Source organism: Chenopodium album, chromosome 16 (genome assembly GCF_948465745.1).
Source record: "Chenopodium album chromosome 16, dcCheAlbu1.1, whole genome shotgun sequence".
NCBI lineage: Eukaryota > Viridiplantae > Streptophyta > Magnoliopsida > Caryophyllales > Amaranthaceae > Chenopodium > Chenopodium album.
The window spans coordinates 18003001-18026228 of record NC_137849.1 but is presented as its reverse complement, the minus strand read 5'-3'; the positions used below and the strand labels follow the sequence as shown (position 1 = coordinate 18026228).

At 36.6% G+C, this 23228-nt stretch overlaps 1 protein-coding gene across 1 annotated transcript; it reads left to right on the top strand.

The window, feature by feature from the left end:
• Positions 1 to 1210: 1210 nt before the first annotated feature.
• Positions 1211 to 22670, top strand: LOC145586276 (methyl-CpG-binding domain-containing protein 9-like). The gene is made up of 10 exons (XM_081643064.1): positions 1211 to 2016; positions 4960 to 5671; positions 5802 to 6908; positions 7015 to 7686; positions 11831 to 12136; positions 13065 to 13400; positions 14622 to 14720; positions 17099 to 17533; positions 18913 to 21237; positions 21822 to 22670. The coding sequence occupies exons 1-10, from the start codon at positions 1457 to 1459 to the stop codon at positions 22122 to 22124; spliced, it is 6855 nt and encodes a 2284-aa protein (XP_081499190.1). The 5' UTR covers positions 1211 to 1456; the 3' UTR covers positions 22125 to 22670.
• The last annotated feature ends 558 nt before the right edge of the window (positions 22671 to 23228 follow it).

The following is a 23228-nucleotide window of genomic DNA, read 5'->3' as shown; positions in this document are numbered from 1 at the left end:
TAGAGCACCCTAGTTAGAGTGATTTTGTCCGACAAACGAACAGAACCAATAAGAGAAGTCAACACTGTTTCACCGTTTGGTAACCCTACAGGACATTCAAAACTCTTTGTATGAAAAAGCCAAGATTTTTCTCCTATAACATGATGCATGGCTCCTGTATCAATAATCCAAGAGGTATCATCAAACTTATTATTCGAACAATGTTCGAAAATTTTGGTATTACCCACCAAACTTGTAATTGTATGCCATTGTTCACTTGGAAATAATTGGCCTCTCAAACTCATAATATGATTGTTGGCAGATGTAGCACTACTATTGCACTCATAATATGGTGACAGTTGCCGTCCACCATGGTTCACCGAAAAAAAAAATTTGTTTTGTTTTTTTTCCTTGTAAAAAAAAAAAAAAAACAAAAGGAAAAATTAAAAAATTGAACTTGATACCATGTTTGATACCATGCTAAATTGGATGAACATGATAGCTTAATTCTCATTGATGGCCACCATGATTAATATATAATACGAGGGTAAGTCTTGTATGTGGCTAGCCACACAGTGTGGCTACATTAGTTTATAAGAGTAATCTTCATTTATATGTATGAGTAACCTCAATTTTTCATAAGAGTAACCTCATGTTGTCCTTAAAATTAACCCAAATTCATTATACGAGTGAATTCAAGTAATTTAGAAATAAGTAACTCCATTTGTTCATTCGAGTAACCTCTATTATTTTGTTTTAAAAAATGAAAGAATAATTCCACTTATTTAAGAGAGTAACCCATATTTCTCATTTAAGTAACCTACATACGTGTTAAGGTAACCTCATTTGCTCATCACCGTAACCCCCCAATTACTTAATTAATTATTTTGTATGTGATCATGTACAGTGGACACATCATGTGGCTAACCACATATAAGACTTTGTAATAATACGAAGTACAATTTTACCCTAAGATAGAATTAGAAAACTAACCCAAAGATAACCTAAAAGATATTCTAGTCAATATTCTAGCCATAAAATATGGTCACAAAATATACTCATATTATTCCCCAAAATACATCCTCAATAGTTGGCAAGGCAAAAACCAATCCAATAAAAAAGCAAACCAAGAACTGAAGGAAGGGAACCAAAAACCTTAATTCCAATTTCCAACTCTTCAAAACTTTTTCTACTTTCCCTTCTTCTTCTTCCTTCTCCTAACATTACATCACCACGTGCCAAAGTGTTAACACCAAACAAACTGTTTTTAATATCTTCTTTCTCTCTCCTCTTTCAACTCTCACCTTCCTTCTTTCCTTTATCTCTCTAAAACCCCTCCTTTTCTTTTTCTCACTCTCAATCTTACTCACTTTTTGGTCTACCTATTTTCTCCTCATTAACCCCCCAAAAAAATAAAATAAAAGAAAAATATAAAAATGCGACGACAAAGAGAAGAGTACCAATCCAACTCGTCCCGATGAAACTCACCGAGTCAAACTCGTCGTCGATAATGGCGGCGAAACCTTCGTCAACCTCAACAACAACATCTTCGCAACAACAACATCGTTCAGTACTCGCAATCGATCTCAACGAAGTTCCATCTCCTTCAGAAACCCTACCTTCTCCTTCGAGTTTTGTTCTCTCTCCTACTTCGATTGTTCGCTCTATCCACGACAACCCGCCGTTTCCGGAGGGTCCGCCGGCGGAGATCCCGGAGGATGTGACGCCGTGCGCCGGTTGCGGTGGACCTTCGCCGGAGTTGGTTTCCGAGAGGTTGGTTTGTGATGGGTGTGAGCGTGGGTTTCATTTTAATTGTACCGGGGTTTTGCCGGGTTCGGCGGTTGTGTGGGATGAGTGGGTTTGTAGGTTCTGTGCTGCGGATGGGGTTGGGAGTAAGAGGTGGCGGCTTGGGAGGAAGGAGGAGAGAGGGTTTAGGTTGCTTGATATGAATGCTTCGCCGCCGAGTGATTGTGATGGCGAGGCTTTGGCTGCTGTCGATGCTGCCGCTGTTGCCGCTGCTGCTGCTGCTGGTTCTAGGTAATTTGTTGTTGGGTTATTGTAGTTTTGAGGTGATATTATTGTCTTTATGTTTATTTGCATGTTATAATGTGAGTAAGAATGTTGAGGTTTGTAATGTCACATTTTTTGCCTGATAGAAATGCATGTTTTAGTTTATTGCATTTTTGAACGTGAGTTGCTGCATTTGCGATCAATGCCATTGTTATGATGTTTAGGCGTGTATCGGTGGTCGAGCAAGCTAAGTTGTCAGGATGAGATGTACATTAGGGCTGCAAGTTTGTACATTAAAGACATTAGAGTGAGCTGAGGATAGGGGGCGTACCATATGTCAAACGACATTGCTAAAAGAATGAAATGCCAAAATGTGCGATTAGGTTTTAATTGTTATGTTGTTTACGTGTATGGAGGCGTGATTGGTGGGTCGAGTAAGCTGAGTTGTCATGATGAGATGTACATTAGGTGAATTTTTTTTTGCTTTTAAGAAATTTGGGATGTTTTCTTGGTCGTCTTAAGGTTGCAAGTTTGTACATTAAAGACATTAGAGTGAGCTGAGGATAGGGGGTGTACAATACGTTGAACGACATTGCTAAAAGAATGAAGTGCCAAAGTGTGTGCTTAGGTTTTAATTGAACGAGATTTCTGTTGTTTCTTTAATTGAAAGGGCCATGAACAGCCTTAATGTGCAAAATTTTGGGCTTCCAGATGTTTTGAGAATGTTGATTGATATTGTGTGACAACTAGCTAATATTCATATATGTCAGGTTTGGAAAGTGTTTGTCTTTACCTTTTTTTTCAATGTAACTGCGATCTAAACTCAGAAGATTGATTTTTGTGAGTTTTTGGGGGTTGAGATGACCTCTTATTTAGTTATATCTTGGAAGATAGTAGTCTTTTTTTAAGTTTCTCGTACCCTGATAAATTTCTTAAGTGTCAGACACACCTTATGGAACATTTGCTGGATTTTGTTTCAAATGAAATTGTCCATCTAGCAAACTCATGTCTGAAATTCAAGTATCTAGTATCCAACATGGATAATTGAGGTGAAATTAAGAGTTGGAGAAACATTGACTTTGTTTAAATTAACATTATACACAATTCTATAGGCATTCAACTTAGATTCTACCTTTGTAATTAGCTAGTAGCAGATTGATATAGCTAGTTGCAAGTAGTTTGACTAGTTTGTTCTATTAGCAGGTTTGATTAGTTGATTGTCTGTAGAAGTGTTAGGTAAATAGAAACAGTTATTTATTAATTATTTCAATATGTGTAATTTTCAAAAAGCTAAATTTTCAAAATGCTATTTCAAAGAGTTCATAGTGTGAGCTTTTTCAAATAGAGTTTTTGCAGCCCAAAAAACTCTTTTAAAAGCTGTTTACCAAACTCACTGAATTACCTTTTAGAATGTTCAAAACTTCTAATAGGCCCCAATATGCTAAAAGCTCTCCAAAAATTTCTATCCCAAACAAGGCCTCTGTCTGCATTTGACTTAGATTCTGCAGGCATTCACCTTAAATCTGTTAATTAGAAGTAAATTTGTGCCTATTTCATGTCTTTTATGTGTCCGGTGTAAAGGTGGAGGGCAGATGGAATATATCGAATGCTGTATCTGGGTGTGTTTGCTGTCTATCTCAACTCTTAAGACATGCAGATTGAATGTGTTTCTCTTGGGAGTTGGTAGTACCAGTGAGGAAGTGTGCTTAGAGAATAGAGAGTGGCATTCGTTACGATTTCTATTTTTTATTGTGATTTGTGGCTTGAAAGAATTTACATCCGGCATTCTGTTTGTTTATTTATTTTTTCTCCAGAGAGTGTGATGTTTAGCTTATTCTACAGTTATAATGTATACGTCATTGTTATTGGAATATCAAGTTTTGGAGCCCTCCCTTAGGTAGCCAAAGATATATGGACATCTTCCTATCAAATTTAAGGCATTTTTGGTTTGTAGTCTTGTCTCATACTGATATATACTTGGAGATTGGGAGGGAAATTAAGATTCGGAAATTTTGTCAACAACTACTAATTAAAGCACGTGTTTTGAAAACAACTACCTATTAAATTTTTTTTTTAAAAAATTAGCACAAAATTGTAAAAAGTTTAAGTAACAGTACCACTTTTAACAATTTTGGCTAGAATTTCCGACATTTGGGTATCACTTTTTACCACTCTATACCTTTATGAAGAGTAATTTAGTTACTTTAGATGGTTATTTATGAGGTAAAGGTAAAAAGTGGAACCTACATGCCGAATATTTTAGTTGGAATTATTAGAGTGGTAGTGCTACTTAAATTTTTTACAATTTTGTGGTAGTTATTTAAAAAAAAAAAATTCAATAGGTAGTTGTTTCCAAAACATGCGCTTTAATTGGTAGTTTTTGACAAAATTTCCTTAAGAATCTCTAGGAATTGGTACTTATTAAATGTGCTTTCTCTGGCCTATTTTATTGTTTTACCTTCAATTTTTTTTGGCAAGGTAGTCTTGAATCTTGGTTGACTGATTCGATCAGGAAATGTTTGGTCCTTACAATGTCTAAGATAAATATATAATAATTAGTCATGAAAAGTTCCTCGTTCATTCTCTCTCCCCCCTACCCCATTTTTCGGTGGGGTGGGGGTGGGGCGGGGCACGGGGGGAGAGTTAGTCATTTGAACAAAAGTTGAGTTAACATCACATTAGTTGTTACATATGACAAGTATACTCTGTTTAGCATTTTAAATTTTGATCTTTTCTTCTGGCTGTATCTCAGTTTAGCTAAAAAATTCATTATTAATGAATGCCAAGGTGCCTGGCTCATAGATCATGTTTTGGAAGTTAACTGCTGCACCTGGATATAGATATTAGTGTGCATTTTCAATTTTAATTCCATCCAAATGTCTAATGAGCGAATTATTTTTGGAAATGTCTGTCTCTTCACTTAAGTATTGATACCTTTTTTTTTTTTTTTTTTTCTCTCTTCCCTTGTAGAAATCTCTGTTTTGGCAATAGCACTATCAGCAGTTATGCACCTGGTGGCCTGCTGCCATATCCCCAATTTATCTATTCGGGTAATGGATTTGGCTCTCAGAAGACATCTACTATAGTTGCACATACTGTGAGATTGGATTTTCAAGATATTTCACTTAACAATCGGTCTACATCTAGAAGCTTCGAAGACATAAAATATGGTTCTCAGTTGGAACGAGTTAGGACTAGTGGCACAACATTTAGGTTACCATCTTGGAATTCAAGTGAAGTTTTGCAGTCTCTTAGAGATTTTGTTTCTGAAAGGCATGGTGTTCTAGAGGATGGTTGGCGTGTGGAGTTTAAACAATCTAAGAATGGTTGTGAATCATATGCTGTTTACTGTGCACCAGACGGGAAGATGTTTGAAACCATGTCTGATGTTGCTAATTATCTTGGCTTATCATCTCATGGAACTCCTTTGGAGCTTGAAACAAGAAGTGATTATGGCTCTACATTACGAAGGAATGGGTTGCATACACCCAAAAGAAGGAAGTTAATGAAGATTCCAGTAGGCAATGGTTTTGTGGAGAACAAGGACAATTTGAAGAGTAATTATAGTAATAGTTTCTTTTTGAATTTGCAGAAAGACAAGTTCATGAGTAAGCCTGAAAAAATTATAGAAGTTATGGATGCTGCACAAGAAGATAATGGCATCACTGGCATCGAAGAAAATGTAAGTTGCTGGTCCTTATGGCATCATTTTGATACTTTATCTTGTTTTATAGTGCTTTTGTGAGATGATTGTTTGCATCTTGGTTGTTTTAAGGTCACTCATATTTTATTATGTTTGATTGTATTTTTAGGAAGGGCTTCCTCTCCAGTATGAAGATTTGTTTGTTCTTTCCTTGGGGAAAATTGATACAAGAACATCATACCATGATGCTGGTCAGATTTGGCCTGTAGGTTATAGGTCATGTTGGCACGATAAATTTACTGGCTCTCTTTTTCTTTGCCATGTATTGGATGGTGGTGATACAGGACCTGTTTTCAAGGTTAGAAGGTTTGCATGTTCTGCACTCCCCATTCCTTATGGGTCAACTGTTTTGCAGAGGAAAACTGGTATCTGTTTGAATGGTCCAGGTAAAGAAGTTGGAGGGAAAACAACTCCCTTAGAAGAAGAATGCAGTATTGAAATGCTTCTCTCAGATCCTTGCTTCCCACCAGAAGATGATTCTTTGTCATGGCTTATAAGTAGTCCAAATGAGGTTAATGGTCAGAAGGCAGTCAATTCAACACTTGAAGTCCATTCTACTTCGGAGAAGCCAGAAGATCTCTTGGCTCATAATCTATCTACAGGTGAGAAGATTGGTGAATTTTCAGTTGATGGCCGCTCTTCATCTGTTGTTTGGAGCAATATATCCCAGAAACTAGTTGATGCTTGCCGTCAATCGTACAAGCAGAAGGGCTCTCTGAAGTTCTTCTGCAAGCATGTTGAAGAGGGCATGTCATCTGTCTGTGATGTCATGACGTACAAGAACAAAGATGCATTCTGTTCTTTGGATAAATTTTGTAGCTTGCTGGGCTCACTGAAGGTCCCATTGTTAGTAACAAGTGATGATGAACTTGATTCAACACTTGAAGCTCTAAAGAACTGGTTGAGTGTGGATCGGTTTGGATTGGATGTAGAATTTGTCCAGGAACTTATTGAGCAATCTCCTGATGTCCATCAATGCTCAAATTATGAAATTTTGAAGAGAAGAAATGATAGTTTGACCACACCATTGGTTTGTAATGGGCTGTTACTTGTCAACGGGAAGAGCATAGAGCAGTGTAAACAAGACAAGGTATTTAACGGCCTGTACAAAAATTATAGGACAACTGAGGAACTTGCTGGCACTGATCATATTCGTCCCCCTGGGAAGCATCTGGGTGCTAAGCTTCCACCTCAGCGAGTTGGAGATGTTCTTCAGGTATGTTCTCTTATTATCTAGGTAGTTTGCCTTTTATTTTATTTTTTTGGGTTGTGGTTTTGGCTATTATGAATCTATGCTTCATCCTCAATTTTGCTTCTCATAGGTGTGGGAGTTACTTCGCCGTTTTAATGAGATTATGGGTTTGGAGCCTGTGAATTTTGATGAACTTGAGACAGAACTCATTAGCTCTTGGTTTGAGAGTTTGTCGCATCATGGATTTCGCGAAAGGGATTCTCTAGGTGATCATGCTGTAGATGGATCCAGTATCCTGAGTGAGCATACTTCCTCATCGAGTAGTGAAATTGCATGTCCTCCCGAAGAGAATAAATTTATAGAAATGCAGTCCGCTGCTGTGAGGGAAGAGGTTCATGCCAGTCAAGTATCATGTACTAACAGTAAGTGCGCTGGTGTTTTATTGAAGAGGGCCCACATCTCTTTGCTTGATGTGCTTGTGAGTGAGCTGCAGATAAAGGTTGCAGCAATGGTGGATCCAAGCATAGACACAGAGTCGAAGTCAAGGCGAGGTAGAAGAAGAGATGTTGACAGCTCAATTCTTGCAATTAGGCCAAAGCTTAATCTACTGCCTATCAATGAATTGACTTGGCCAGAATTGGCTCGGAGATATATTTTAGCTGTGCTGTCAATGGATGGGAATCTTGATTCGGCGGAAAATGTTATCCGTGAATGTGGAAAAGTCTTCCGTTGCTTACAGGGTGATGGAGGGGTCCTCTGTGGCTCTCTAGTTGGGGTAGCCGGAATTGAGGCTGATGCACTGGTAAGATTATGCATATATCTACTGTATTGGGTTGTTAGTTATCCAATTAAAGTTTCGTTGTTCTCTGATATTACTCTTCCTAGAATCTGTTAGTGTCAGTGTTTGTATCTGTCGAAATGATTCCAACTTCAGGATTTAGTATTGAAGAATGAGCTTGGTAATCATTATGTTAGTCTAGGTGATGGGTCACCACTTTGGCACTTCTTTTGATATTCGCCAGTCTCAATTCACGCAAAGGATCTACAGACCTGGATAATCCAATCAACCATAATTTGAACCTAACTTATCAGGGAGACATTTTTCTGGAGCTGCTGCCAAATTTGCGTATACCAGGGGGTTTACCTGATGAAGGGTAGGGAGCAATATTGTGGCTAACTTACTCCAGAAATTTGATTCAGATTTTCCCTTAAACACACCAATAAATGCAGCATGCAGATCAAGGTCCATTTATTGTATCTCTTTCATTAATGGTGGGCTAGATTTGTGTAATTGGATAAGGGTAACCAGAGATTTCCTTGTTTGATTTGGACTACGTTGGGCAATTAGGTATTTGCATCAAGTTCTTTCCTCTATGCAGCATTGTAAATGAATTAACCTGGTCTATTGAGAATGAGATACCAAAATGTATGTTGTTTGTTGGATAAGTGGATGGATACTAAAGCTATGGTCGATGCTAAGCTGGACAATGTAGACAACAGTTAGAATTCTGCCGGTTTTTCCCATGGTTTGAAGTACGGTTTTGATTGAAAACAGTAGCGTTGTCGTGGGAGTATACATGGATGCATTGATGAGTGTGTCATGATGAGAAATTGAATTCAAAGTCTTTTTAGGATTTTAGTAGCTGTATGCTATTATTCCCTCTTTCTCTATTTAGGTAACATGGTTTCACTGATAAAGGGTTCCCAGCATATTAATTGATTTTGTATTGTATGTGAAAGTTGGTGGTGGGGCAATTTCTTATAATAGTTAGTGGGTTGTGGGAACAATTACTTTGTATTTTTTTGGGGGAGAGGTTGTGGGAACAATTACTTTGTGTTTTTTTGGGGGAGAGGTTGCGATTTTTTATTTGCTTTTAGAAGTACACATAAAATTAGGACCCATAACATGTGAGAGATTTAATTGTGATTTAATGGGGCCATACCATATTATGAAATGGATAGAAGTGTGTCTATTCAACAGGGATGGCCTTATAAGGAAAGTTTATCAACTAGAAATAGGAATAGGGAGAGATATATTGAAAAAGTAGAATTTTAGAGGATTAGAGCCATTAGTGGGGAGACACGGGGAATCTTTCAATATAATGTTTAAAGCCCAATTAGTGGAGAGTCATTTTTGAGTGAAGCACGGGATGTAACGTTTTATGCAAATACTAGTTTGGTGCCCCGTGTGATGCCCGAGTTGTTATTGAATTTTAAGATAATTTTTTTTTTATGTACCAATTTTTAAAATATATTATTGATACAAAATTAGGTAGGAATTGATGTGATTTTGTGGAGATTTAAATTATGCAGTAGGCATGTAATGCCTAATAATATTATTGGTGAAAATGTTTGATTTAAATTATTATACTTGCAATTGTAGAAAAAAAATCATGCTTGAAATATTAGAAATTTCTTAAAATGCAAAAAAAAAAAAAAAAAAAAAATGTTCTAAGCCCGTTGGCTTAACCTGAATTTGAAACTTTGGGCTAGTGTGAACATTTCTTGACCCGTGACCTAAAGTGACTTGACCTAAAACGACCCGTGACCTAAAGTGACTTGACCTAAAACGACCCGTGACCCGACTCTATTGTTGTATACGTGACGCGACATTTGGTGAAAAGTTGAAAATGTCAAGTGTCGTTGTCTCGTTAAAATTATAATTTATTTTTTATCTATGAAATATAGGTATTTTATCAAAAATAAAACTCTAAACCAAAAATTTAATCCAATATATCTATCCATATTTATTGAAAGTACAACTCTAAACTAACTTTATTTTTATTCTACAAAATCCTATCCTAGTTTTTGTCCTATTAAAAAATACAACTTTTTTTATATATAAAAAATATATCCAAGTAAATCTTACCTGTCATACTAATATCTAATTGTTGCGTACATGACCGACATTTGGCGAAAAGTTGAAACGCCAAGTGTCGCTGTCTCGTAACCTGGCTAAAAGTTTAGCTTTATATACTAGTTATATGATTTGGAAACATCCATGGTTGATATAGACGATTACGATCAATTGATATATGTTTTTATCCTCACTCTTTTTCTTTTGCAAGTCTTTTGATAGCATGTAAACTTGTTACTACCTAAATTTTACAAGCATCAGGAAGACTATTACTACCTCTGTTACATATTAGTTGCAACTTTCAGCTTGACACGGATTCTAAGACAAAATTTCATAATGGTGGATTAATGAATTAAAGAATAGATAAATAACCAAGGTAGGAGAAAGTGAATGTAATTAATAAATTACCCACCACCATCTACAGCACCCTATCCACCACCGTTAGCCAACAATAGCCATCCCACCACTGTTGGCCAACAGCATCCACCTCAAAACCACCCACTTCACACCTTGAAACCACCCCATCTCAACCTGAACCACTGTGAAACCACTCCCTCTCCACCTAGACAACCCCGAAATCACCCCCTCTTGGCTCGAACAACCCCGAAATCACCCCTTCTTGGCTCGAACAACCCCGAAACCACTCCCTCTTAGCTCAAACCACCTTATAATTACCCTTTCTCAACTCAAATCACCTCGAACAACCACCCTCTTTGCGCAATTTTGTGGGTTTTGTGAGGAAATGTGAGGAATTCGTGGGTTTTGTAAGGAATTCGTGAGGTTTTGTGAGGATTTCATGGGTTTTGTGAGGATTTTTGTGGGTTTTGTGAGGATTTTCATGGGGATTTTGTGGGTTAGGTCTAACAGCGATTTTGAGGATTTTGTGGGTTAGATCTAAGAGCGAATGTTAGGATAGTCTGGGTTAGATCAAGGAAGGAGAAAGAAATTTATGGAGGAAGGAGAGAGAAACTCATGGAGGAAGAAGAACCCAGATTAGCGATTGTGAGGAATCATTAATTTAATGATGTTGGATAAATGGTTTAATGTGATCAGATTATGTTATGTAATTGAGATTATGATTTTTTAAGTAAGGGTAAAATAGTAATTTTATATGAAAAAATTTACCAAAAAAGGAAAGAAATAGAAAGTTGCAACTAATGTGTAGCCCCCTTAAATGGCAAAAGTTGCAACTAATATGTAACGGAGGTAGTACATATTATTAGAAAGCTAATATTTTGGTTCAAAAAAGGAAAGCAAGTAGAAAATACTTAATTCTGAAACTTAAGGATATGTCACTAAAGAAAGCAGTATTCTATTCCAGAGCAAATAATTGACTTTTGATATGATGCTCTGCAAATTTAAACAAGAATGCAACAGCAAACTAGAAATCCAATCATCTGTGTTTAGTTATGAGCAGAGGACAGGAAAAAGAGATACCTGCTATAAGGCATGATATATAGTCCAAAAGAAGAAGGAATATTTCAAGCAATATGTAGCAAGCTACACCTAAAAGCAACCCAAGAGCTATTTGGGGAAGATGAGCTCTACAATAAATTTCATCATGCGAGAACAAAGAGCACACCCAGCAATAATTTATAAGTCATAGGTTGCTGGGTTCTTGAGATGCAAGTAGTTCTAATGATTGACAAAGTAGTGGTTGCAGAAGAGTATCTCCAATGTGTACTAAACCATTAAAAGGTTAGTTATAGAAGATGTTACCTTATCTTAGGACTCTTATTACCAAATGCCACATAAGTTTGATTAGCATCCTTAATTCCTTATAGCTTTTTTTTTTATCAAGCAAGATATAAGGTTTCTTTTGAATCTTTAAGATGAACATGGTAATCGCCTTGCTTTCTGATGGAATAATCTTTATCTGTCGTGTATGTGTTTGTAGTAATATGCTTGTATAGATAATTTATCCCGGAAATATGTTTTGTCATTCATTTGTGATTACTCTTTGATCCATTTCTTACATACTTTTAAATTTCAAACTGATTTTCTTTTCGAAGCTCCTCCTGTGTGTGTGTGTGTATTGTAATTTGCATGGTATAGAAATAAGAATTGCATTAACATAATTGATTCTCAGCTACTTGCAGAAGCCAGAAGGCGGATTTATGGATGTCTAAGCAGTGAAAATGATAGTCTGACCATAGAGGATGATGATCCGGAACCAGTTGGTACTTCTGAAGGGATGGGTAATGGTGATGGAATCATTCCAGATTGGGCTCAGGCCCTAGAACCTGTAAGGAAATTGCCAACTAATGTAGGTACAAGAATCAGAAAGTGTGTTTATGAGGCTTTGAATAAGGATCCACCCGCTTGGGCAAAAAAGACCCTGCAGCACTCTGTTAGCAAGGAAGTTTACAAGGGCAACGCTTCTGGACCAACTAAGGTGGTATTCCTGAACTTATTATCATCATGGCTTTAAAACCGCAGATTTCCTTGCGGTTTTGCTTTTTTTGAAATTTTTTAGTTGCTCTTCCTTTTTTAATTTTTTCTCCTGATTAATGGATTGGCAAGGATTGTAATGTTTTCTTTTTGTTTATATGTAAGCGCTTTTGGCTTCTCAATGGAGTCCTGAATGTGTTCTTTTGTTTCGAATGATTCGTTTTTGGGTTTGGGAGGATGAGAAAGGGATTGGGGGGAGGGTGGTGTTGTTGCAGCATGGTGTGGAAGCCTTACGAAAAGGTTTGACTCATTAATAGCTGGCCCCTTGGAATTTCCTCTTCTGTCTGTATAAGTTTAAATTTCATATCTATGTAAGTGTTGATCCTTGATATTTCCACAACACTTTGGACACTAACATGCCAAAAATGTTTATGAAATGTCCCAAAACACCAGGGTAGAGCTCAATATATTTTGTACTCACAAATGGTATGGGGTTTTGAAATGATCATGACAGATATGAAACATAGAGTTGATGTATTTTGACATATTGAAAAATATTGGACCCCAACTTGCCAATGTGTGCGGAAAGTCCCAAAAAGGCTTAGTGGCTTTTGTTCATTTGGTGCACGTAAGATGAGGAGAAAGTTGAAGAGTTTTACAAGAGTAGGTACTTTTTTTTTTGGTGCAAAATGTGTGTAGTGGTGTTATTTCTGATGTCTGAGTTTCTTAGTTTTTGCTATCCTTCTAGGTTTTAGAATAGTGAATGTTGACTTCAACTACAGATTGGTTCAGAATCCCCAGTTTGCTCTGTTGTCAAATTTTTCTGCTGTTTTTGTTGCTTTATAACATGCATCTTGAATGTTCCTTGTGCCAAGTGTGCATTTATTCATTTACACTATCTTGTATAATATTGTACTTGCTTATTGATGCAGAAAGCTGTCCTCTCAGTGCTGGCTGATGTTCTCAATGAATGCTCACAACAAAAAGCTCGCATGGAAAGAAAAAAGAGGACAATTGTTTCCATATCTGACACTATTATGCGGAAATGTCGAATACTTTTGCGTCGTGCTGCTTCTGCTGACGAGGATAAAGTATTTTGCAATTTGGTAGGGAGAAATTTGACCCATTCTTCTGAAAATGATGATGAAGGAATGCTTGGTTCCCCTGGGATGGTGCCTCGTCCACTAGATTTTCGGACAATTGACTTGAGGTTGGCATTTGGAGCCTATAGTGGATCACCTGAAGCCTTTCTTGAAGATGTTCAGGAGGTAATCTTCTTCATATTGTTTATATACACACTGAATTTTGTAATACTTGTTGCTTCTCTCTTGCTGATGAGCTTATATGATGTCAAATTTTCTAACGTATTTTTTGACTAAGAAAATTAATTGTCTGCCAAAGACAGTGATTATTAGGCTAATTGATTGACCTTAGAATTCATAAGCCTCATGATAGTATACTTATAGTAAGCTACCCATTTCTGTGATTAAGCGTCAAGTTTAGTATGAAGATGGAATTAAGCGTCAAGTTTAGTATGAAGATGGAATTAAGCGTCAAGTTTCTGTGTACGAATGGACTTTCACTTGTGGAAATATGTATCAGCCTTTGCTTCTAGACTTAATGTCTGACTGCTTTTGAGTCCTTTTCCTATGACCAAACACTGCCTGGTATCAAACTTGGTGAAAACTTTGGTCTCAGGAAATGTGTGATTGTTGGAGTAGGTGAGTAGCAACTTTTAGGCAGAGAAGTGTATCAATATTATGTTGCTGACTGTTTGCTCACTAAATTTATTGTCATCTTGCTTTACCGGCCTTTCCTCGCGCTCCCTACATGCAAATTAATGAATTTTCTTATCCATAATATTAAATTGGCATGTTTTGAAATAGTTTGTTCGAAGCAGAAACGTAAAATGGATAACATTCTGTTACTGGAAAGTGAGTTTGAGATGGTTTAAATTCTTTACATTATGGCTTTCAGGCTTGATTTATTCAGATGCAATGATCTAGAAATTGTGGATCTGAAATATGTTTCCTGAGTAGATTGCTGTTAATTTGTTCAAAGCTCAATAATCCGGGACATTCTAAGTACTCTGAAATTTATGTGACGACCACTTGTTTATGGGGGCTTTCCCTGCTTGTTTTTTCTCATGAGGTGTCATGGGACAATGTAGTATTCTTGGTTTCCTTTGATATCTTTTTATCTTGGGAGTTTTGTGGAAATGTTTCTGCATATTTTCATCACGGTGACACCACTCTCTCTTTGGTCTTTTACTCCATTTGGCTATTTTCCTCTTGTTCTGTAAAGGCTATTTTGATAATCAGTGAATTTTGCATTTGTTATTTTTGTAAATTTATTTATTTTTAATTCTTATATTTGGTTTCTGATGGATAGCATCTTTGGTTCTACCTAGTGTGCCTTTTAACATTTGAAGATAGCTGAGCAAAATTATAGATCTATTGTTTGCTGACCATGTTCAATCATTTTGGCAGTTGTATAAAAATATACGAATCGCCCACATAGAGCAGCCAGAGCTGGTTCAATTGGCAGAATCATTGTCCGAGAGTTTTGAGACGCTTTATGAGGAAGAGGTTTGCAAAATCTTGTACTTTTCCCAGCAGCCTTAATCTCTGTTTATTGTTATTTATATTTTAGGGCCCATATAATACAATTAACAAATAGAAAGGGAAACTGACTAAATGGTTTCATCTATATGTGGCAAAGAAAATTATTAGCGTAGGTCATAGGGGATAGAAGAACATCACATTTCCCAACTTATGCCAGACACTTCCCTCACCACTTGTTGAATAACTCCTCCATTCATCGCTCAACTTCAGCTTTACTCCTTTCTGTGTTGCCTTTATAGGCACATTAGATGTTTAAAATTAATGAACCATGGTTCCTTGTCTAAATTTGTAGTTTCCTTATTGACCATCAGAAGTTTGGGTCATACCGTAATTGACATTACTTCCTTTGTTTCACCTGACATGCACCAATTTGACTTTTTAGTTTTTACTGTATTCATATACTAACTTTGACTATGCTTATTACTAATCTACAAAATATGTCATTATTATAATTATTGTTTGTTTAATCTTAATGTATTTATTACCTCTGACACGTTTGGACATTAGCACTATTCACACACTTCTCTTTGACAGGGTTTTGTGATTTATACGTAATGAAAGATATAGTAATGTGAGATTTTGTTAGATTTTTCATGTTATATATTTTCAAAATATCAACTTTTTATAATTTTTACTTATCAACAATTAAAGATATTAATGGTTGAATTTGTGCATTGACAAATGTGAGTAAAGAAACGTGTAAAATAAAAAGAAGCAGAGGAAGTATATTAGGCCTTGCTCACTTCACCCTAATATAAAATAATATTCAGTAAAAATACTAAAAATAATTTCACTTTAGCAAAAATCAGTAACTTTAAAGAAGATATATAATAGAGAATTAGTAAAAATAATTTCACTTGAGTAAATTATTTCAGTTCAGTATGAGTAAAAAAACATCAGTTCAACATTGCATTGATAAGATGAAAAGGTGAAGTGAACACGGCCTTAATTAATCTCTTTTTTTAGGTGTTACACATCATTTGTTTTGGCAAATTACTACTTCCTCCATTTTTTTAGTTGCAATACTTTAGTTTTCACGAACTCTTAGGCAAGTTTTGGAGTAGAAGTAGAGAGAAAAAATAAATAGGGCCCATGTAATAGAGAAAATTTATTAGTAAAAAAGGAAAGTGATGCAACTAATTTGAAACTTCCATTTTACGAAAGTGATGCAACTAAAAAAAATGGATGAAGTACTTTTAATATTATAATTCTCCTTTTATGTTCCCCACTCCTACCCACTCTTACTAATTTTGTTACTTATCTCCCTTTACATTCCTTATTTTTCAATATGATATTAACTCCATTGATTTTATTACAATTTTTTAATACACCAAGTACCCCACGTATATGTTATTGTATTAAAGTCACTCAAACTACCTAAAACTAAGTCAAAGTGTAACACATAAAAAAAAAAAAAAAAAAACGGATTTTTTTTGTTTGTTTTTATATATAAGGTGATCAATGTTCCAAGCTGTATTGTTGGCAAAAGTTAAAATGGTGCATTTATTCTGAAGTTGAGGAAGTGTATATTCAACAAACATACCAGGTAGATTTTTATTCTGTATATCAATCTCTCTCTCATTGGCCATGAGTTCTATTGTGCCTTTGTTGTGGAGCTTTTCTTATTCATGGTCAAATTTGAGGTTAGATGAATTGGGATGGTGTGCTTTGGCAGTTGTAATTAGTGGTGGTGTATTGATGCTTATTTATGGTAATGTCTGTTTCGCATTGGTGGTTTTGGGTGGTATTTAGGGCAGTCAGTGGTAGGTAAAGTGAATATTGTGGGGGGTGTATTGATGCTTATTGATGGGAATGTCTGTTTAGGTTTGGTGGTTTTGGGTGGTATACAGGGCAGTGGTAGGTAAAGTGATTATAGTGGTGGCGGTAGTAGATTGGATGTTCAATAAGATGGAAGGTGAGTACAAGTTAGTAGGAGGGTGACAGGGTGGTGCTTTTAGAGTGGTGGATCTGGTTGTTATAGTAGTTGTTGGAGTGTGGTAGATTCCAGGTAGTTACTAGAACATCATCTCATGATTCTTTTGTATGCAGGATACAAATTTTTTGGGGAGGATGGGTAAGGGACTTGCAACATCACTTCTTGGGGTAAAATTATTACAAGGGTATAGTAGAATGAATAAAAATAGCATAATTTAATTTGTAATGGGAATAAAAGATCTTTGGTTTCTTTCCTCTATCTTGTCAGTCTCATTTTATTTTTTTCTCTTCATTAGGCACTCTATCTTGTCAGTCTTATTTTATTTTATTTCTCTTCATTAGGCACTCTGCTGGTCAGTGAGTTGTTGAAACTGGTCGTGTCTTTGCTGATTTTGGGGTTTTTGCAGGTTGTTGCTCTTGTTAGCAAACTTAAAGAGTATTCAGAAATGGAGCAGATAAGTACTGAAGCAAAGAAGGAGATTGAAGATGTATATGCCTCCACGAGAGATATTCCTAAAGCCCCATGGGATGAGGGTGTCTGCAAAGTCTGTGGCATTGATAAAGATGATGATAGTGTTCTTCTATGTGATACTTGTGATGCTGAGTATCATACTTACTGCCTGAATCCTCCTCTTGCTAGAATCCCCGAAGGTAACTGGTATTGCCCCTCTTGTGTTTCTGGGTTAAGTATGTTAGGGAGAACCTCTAAAGGTGTTCAGTTAATTGGCCAACGACATCGGAGAAAGAATTACGGAGATGGGATACGTAATTTCTTGGAGGAGCTTACTCAATTAGCTACTGTAATGGAACAGAAGGAGTATTGGGACTTCAGCGTAGACGAGGTTAGTTGTTAACGCATTTTTATTCTTTCTAATTTTAGTAAATTTCAAGCAATGGAGATGGAAAGTTCTTGTCTGGTTAGCCAATTGGGTAATCCCTTCTAAAGAACTTGCTCTCTTTCTTGTCTGATTTATTAATCTGGTCTGTTGTTATACTTCTTATTTCCCTATTTGCTTAGCAAAGTACACTTTTCATTTTAAAAATAAAAAGGACGACATTGTGTACATGCCACATGATTTTAATTTAATACTATATTATACTAATGTCATCCTACTATTGTTGATTTTTAGACATAAGACAATGCAAAATATACTCACCTTGATTATCTCTGCCGTGTATGGATTTTAAATTCATTTGTAGTGGTGCATGCGGGGTAAGGTGGAAAAAACTTTGTTTAAAGCTAAAGTAACAAACAAAATGGAATGGATGTAAACGGTAAGCATAACAATTAGAAGGGAGTAGAAGTAATCTATGGGTAGCCTACTGATTTACAGAAAATAAATAAAAAGAAAAATGGGGAAGGATGAATGAATGTGTATGGAGGCCTGTAGAATTTTCTTGGTTGTTGTCTTGTTAATCATATTGCAAGTCTCCTCCAACTGATAATCACAAAGATGAATTGCAATGTACAGCGGAAAATAGTAGCTCCCTCCCTCTTTCCATTTATCATACAAGGAATTGAGTAAGGACATATTTTAATTATCTTCAATTTGTTATATTAATAACGTAAGGTGAAAATTTGGCTGTTGTTTGTTTTGGTAAATCTTCTATTTTGCTTTCTTTTGTGCTTCTGGTTGGAAGAAAGAATGTACTTGGATTGGTTAACAGTCAGACAATCCAGAATATCAAGTGAACAGCTTATGTTAGCGAGATACTTCTGCGTGTATTTATCAAAAGTGAGCAGTTGCTACGTTTAATAATTTTGTGGGACCTGCAATCTGGGAGTTTAAACTAATGTAATTACAATGTTATTGCTAAATGCCTAAAGGTACAGAAAGAGGTTGCTTTCAATGGGGTGTGGGGTTGGGATGCCCTATGTCGAGAAACCTTGGTATCATGTTTGAAGAATTCTTTTGCAAAGTTGATATTCTAAGAAGAGATAAATTTAAGTAAAATATCCTTGATGCCACGAATAGGGATTAATTATATGCGTTTTTATTTGCTATATAAGCTGGTAACCTGGTATCATTTTAGTTGGATGGAATTTTAAATCATTAGCTTAGTAAATTTTCTATTGTGAATGCTTTATATGCTGATCTGGTTAATTGGCTATTGTTAATTGCATGTAGCTTTATGCTTTAGATCACATAATTACTTTGTGGTGGCTGAAACTGAGTAATTCTGAATTTTATTCTGAGAAACATTGCCATTTTTGGTGCAGAGAATTTTGCTACTTAAGTTTATGTGTGATGAGGTGCTTAATTCAATTCTAGTCCGTCAACACCTAGAGCAATGTTTTGAAGCATCTGCCGATCTGCAGCAGAAGCTGCGGATGCTATACTCTGAGCTGAAGAATCTCAAGTTACGGGAAGATGTACTGGCTACCACAGCTGCAAAACTTGTGTCTAGTGTCCCAATTGTGACGGGAGATGCTACTACTGAGGGAAATATTGCCCCAATAGCAAACCCTAGCAACTCCACAGAGCTTCAAAATTCTGTAACTGAAAGAAGTGAATGCATTTCTTCTTTCTCTGATAATGCTCCTCAGGCAAAAAGGGATACGGGTGCTTTGCATTCCAACAGTCATAGGAGACATGAAAATGTTAATTACTTAGAGAAAATTAGTTCTAGTGACAGTCAAGTTAAGAAGCCAGTAGATTCTATGTGTCAAGTGAAAGATCTTGTGGAGATTGTGACTGAAGATAGTGCCTCTCTTGAAAATCATGACCTTCACGAGCGATCATCCAAACGTCATAAAAGCGAACCATTACTGGATTGCTCTGTTTCTAATGCTGCTCTGCCTGAAACTAGTGGAATGGATATTGAATCTTCTTGCCATGGTAGAGCACATGAACAGAGCATGCCAGGAGTCTCTGTTGTGTGCAGATCTGAAGATATACCAGGAGTTTCTATTGCTTCGGATCGTGTGAACTCTGAGACGACTGAAAATGTCTCTTGCTCTACTTCAAATGAGTTACAAGCTTCCAATTTGGAGCTGAATTCTGTGCAGAAGGAGCTGTCTGTCCTTCAGCAGTCAATCGCAGATGCAGAATCACAACTTTTGAAGTCTTCTGTGCGCATGGAGTTTCTGGGTAGTGACTCTTCTGGTCGATTGTATTGGGCTTCAGCCCAGCATGGTGCACGTCCTTGGATTATTGTTGATGGTACTTTGGCCTTGCAACCTAAAGCACAACATGTGGGTCAGGCAAAGAGGTGTGAGGGTTTTGTTTTTGAAAATATATCTCCCTCTGTATCTGATAGCCATTTGAGTTTTGAGGGTTCAAGTGCAGCTTGTCCATTTGTTTATGGGCATGATTGTTCTCGCCCAACCTGCTCACAATGGCTCTATTATCAATCTGAGGAGGAGGTCAAAAATTTAGTCAAGTCATTTCAACTTAACAACCCAAAAGAAAGAGAACTGAAGGACTCTATACTAAATTGGCAAAAGTTGAGATGTCATGACTTGCATCAAACTAGAAAACAAGATAAGATCTCTCTGTCCGTGTCAATACCTGCAGAAGAGAATGATATGCCTGGTCTTCTAGTCACGAGAGCAGACACTCTTCTTGAGCGTAGCTATGGACCTTTTTGTCAGGCAGATAAGATGGAAGATGTAAAGATACGACTCAGGCGGTCAAGAGAGACCAGTGATGAAAAATTGTATAGATGTAGATGTCTTGAACCCATATGGCTTTCCAGACACCATTGTCTCTCTTGCCATAGAACCTTTTACACCTCGGAGGAACTTGACAATCATAACAATGGCAACTGCAGATCTAGTTCAACAGTTCTTGGGAAGAGAAAAGATAGTGATGAACATGTTGGGGGAAAAATCATGAGAAAACCTGATGCTCAACAGCATTTTGCCATGGCAACTGATAGAGTTCAAACATCTAAACCTGTAGATTCTGATCTGTCAAGATACTTTAAATTTCGAAATGAGGGTTTGAATTGTCCTCACAAATTGGAAGAAGTTAGTTCCAAATTTGTCACAAATGACTCCATCAAAGAATTAGTGCGTGGTATAGGATTAATTGGTTCTGAAGGAACACCGTCTTTTGTGTCAGCTATGTCTCCTTATTTGAGCAATCCAACATTGAGTTTTGTGGTATCGAAACAGGATAAATCTGCAGGTGTTGATCAAAGCATGGTCCCTGAACAGGCAGTTGGCCAAAGTGACCAGTTTACAGGTAAAAGCTGCACTAATAATGTGGTTGATCCTGGCAGTCAAACGTTTATACCAAACAAACATGATGAGATTTCGGAAAGTGGCTTGTTACAACCAAGAATCTCTCGTGAAAGATCAATGAAATTTCCAGCAAGTAACTTTGCATCCTCTACCACGACAGATACATACTGTACTGTACCAGAGTCTTCATTGAAGCCTGTAGTTGGTAGAGATGCTCAAATTCTGAGACAACTTAAGATTTGCTTACTTGACATGGAAGCTGTGCTGCCTGAAGAAGCAATTAGACCATCAAAGATTCATCCGGATAGAAGAAGAGCCTGGCATGCCTTTGTAAAGGCAGCAGAAACTATATTTGAGGTATGATCTGGGTTTAAATGTCATTTTGGAAGTGTCCTGGACAGAATAGAATTGCTATGACTTCAGTAGAACTGGGAATGTCATAATGCCTTCGTCCTACATACTGTCACCTTTTATTGTCATAATTTTGAGATAGAAGTAGCGATAAAAAATTCAATATTTTTTTCACAGAGACGAGTTTATGAGTAGAGGTTGTTAAGTACATCCGGGTGCATGGTGCATGGTGCACCCATGAGTATTTTGTTCTCACTTTGATGAGTTTTTTTCATTTAATCATCAAACGAATAGCAAAAACTAACTTTGGGTTATTTGGGTGCACGGTGCACCCGGGTTTATATGAAAAATTTCAGTTGATGAGAGGGGAATTGCCTAGGCATCTGTCATTTTTTTTTCGAAACCAGGCATCTGTCATTTTTTATTCCCGTGATGAAAGTATATAGGATTCCTATGCTCATTCAGTGATATTTTTTTTTGCACATTAATCCTTCTCATTTCATTCTAAGAATCTCATCATTGGATCCAAACCATATATATTTTATTTTTTTTAACCGGAGATATTAATGTGTTTTGGATAACTTTTTCAGATGGTCCAGGCGTCGATTGTACTTGAAGACATGATTAAGACAGAGTACTTGAAAAATGAACGATGGTATTGGTCGTCGCTATCTGCAGCTGCAAAAATTTCTACTTTGTCGTCACTTGCGCTGCGTATATATGCCTTGGACAATGCCATTATTTATGAGAGAACTGTATCTGATCTAACAGTGGCTGACAGTTTGAAGCCCAGTGCTGATGTGGATCAGCAATCACCCTCTAATCTGGACTCATCAGAGAAACCCAAGCAGGGGAGGAGATCTAGTAGGAGGAAGAGAGATGCTGAGGGTTGATAGGGTTAAGATGTATGCTTGCTTGGCATAAATTTTCCATTGAATTTGGATCCCAGTTGAAGTGGGTGGCAGCAATTTTGTTGCTAGATGATCATCTTCCCTGACCATGTTTGTTTCTGGTCATAAGGGTTACAACAGAAACTGAACACCATGATATGGAGCCTCAAGGCATCTGTATTTGCTCCTCATCTCCGAAGTTCTGAAGGGATTCAAGGCTGACATGCTAACTTGGATTCTAGGGGAAAGAACTAAGTTTCGCACAGAGACAGGTAAAGTGTAATTTCCGACTATCGCTGCAGCTTCTTGATTTTAGTTTCTTTGGTGGGAATGGGTACCTTTTTTTCAAGGTACCTTTTTATTGAGCTAAATTGATATGTAAATCAGAAAATGATGTAAAGATAGTGTAGGAATAGAAATGTATAATTAACAGTCTTTAGGAGTTAGTCAAATATTCATTTTTTGTCACAGCCTTTTTTGGCTTCAACTTACCATCTTCACCGTATTAGCTCTAATTTTTACTAGTTTATATCTGTTCTCATTCGACAATGCTTATTTTGAGAGAATTCATTAGAGGGTCTATGTATATAAGGATTTGGATCGCAATATGATAAGATCAACCACAATCTCAAATTAAATCGAATTTGAAGTCTAAACTGGATGATGGGCAAAAACATCACTGGAATTTCAATGTGTTATTTATTTTAGATACAAGCTGTTATGCTGCCGCAATCTATAGTTATTCTTTATATTTCATTTTTGATCTGATGCAATAACCCTCAGGGCAATAGGGCTGGTACGCCAAATTGCTACTCATACAATTATAACATGTAGATAAGATCTACCTGTATAACATATTCATGATATAACAGTGATATGTTTAAAAAAAAAAAACATTTTTGAACTTGACATAGCTTTTGAATTAGCTTCCAATACCAATATTAGATTAGTTTGGTAATGGAAGCTAAGGCTTCCAATTCAAATACAAAGTGTCTGTGGGCACTCCAAATAGGTATTTAAAAAGGTTACCGTTGGATTCTCATGTACACTGACTGTTCTACCATCACTAGTAGAAAAATACAAAAAGGCACCGATTCAAAACCCCCC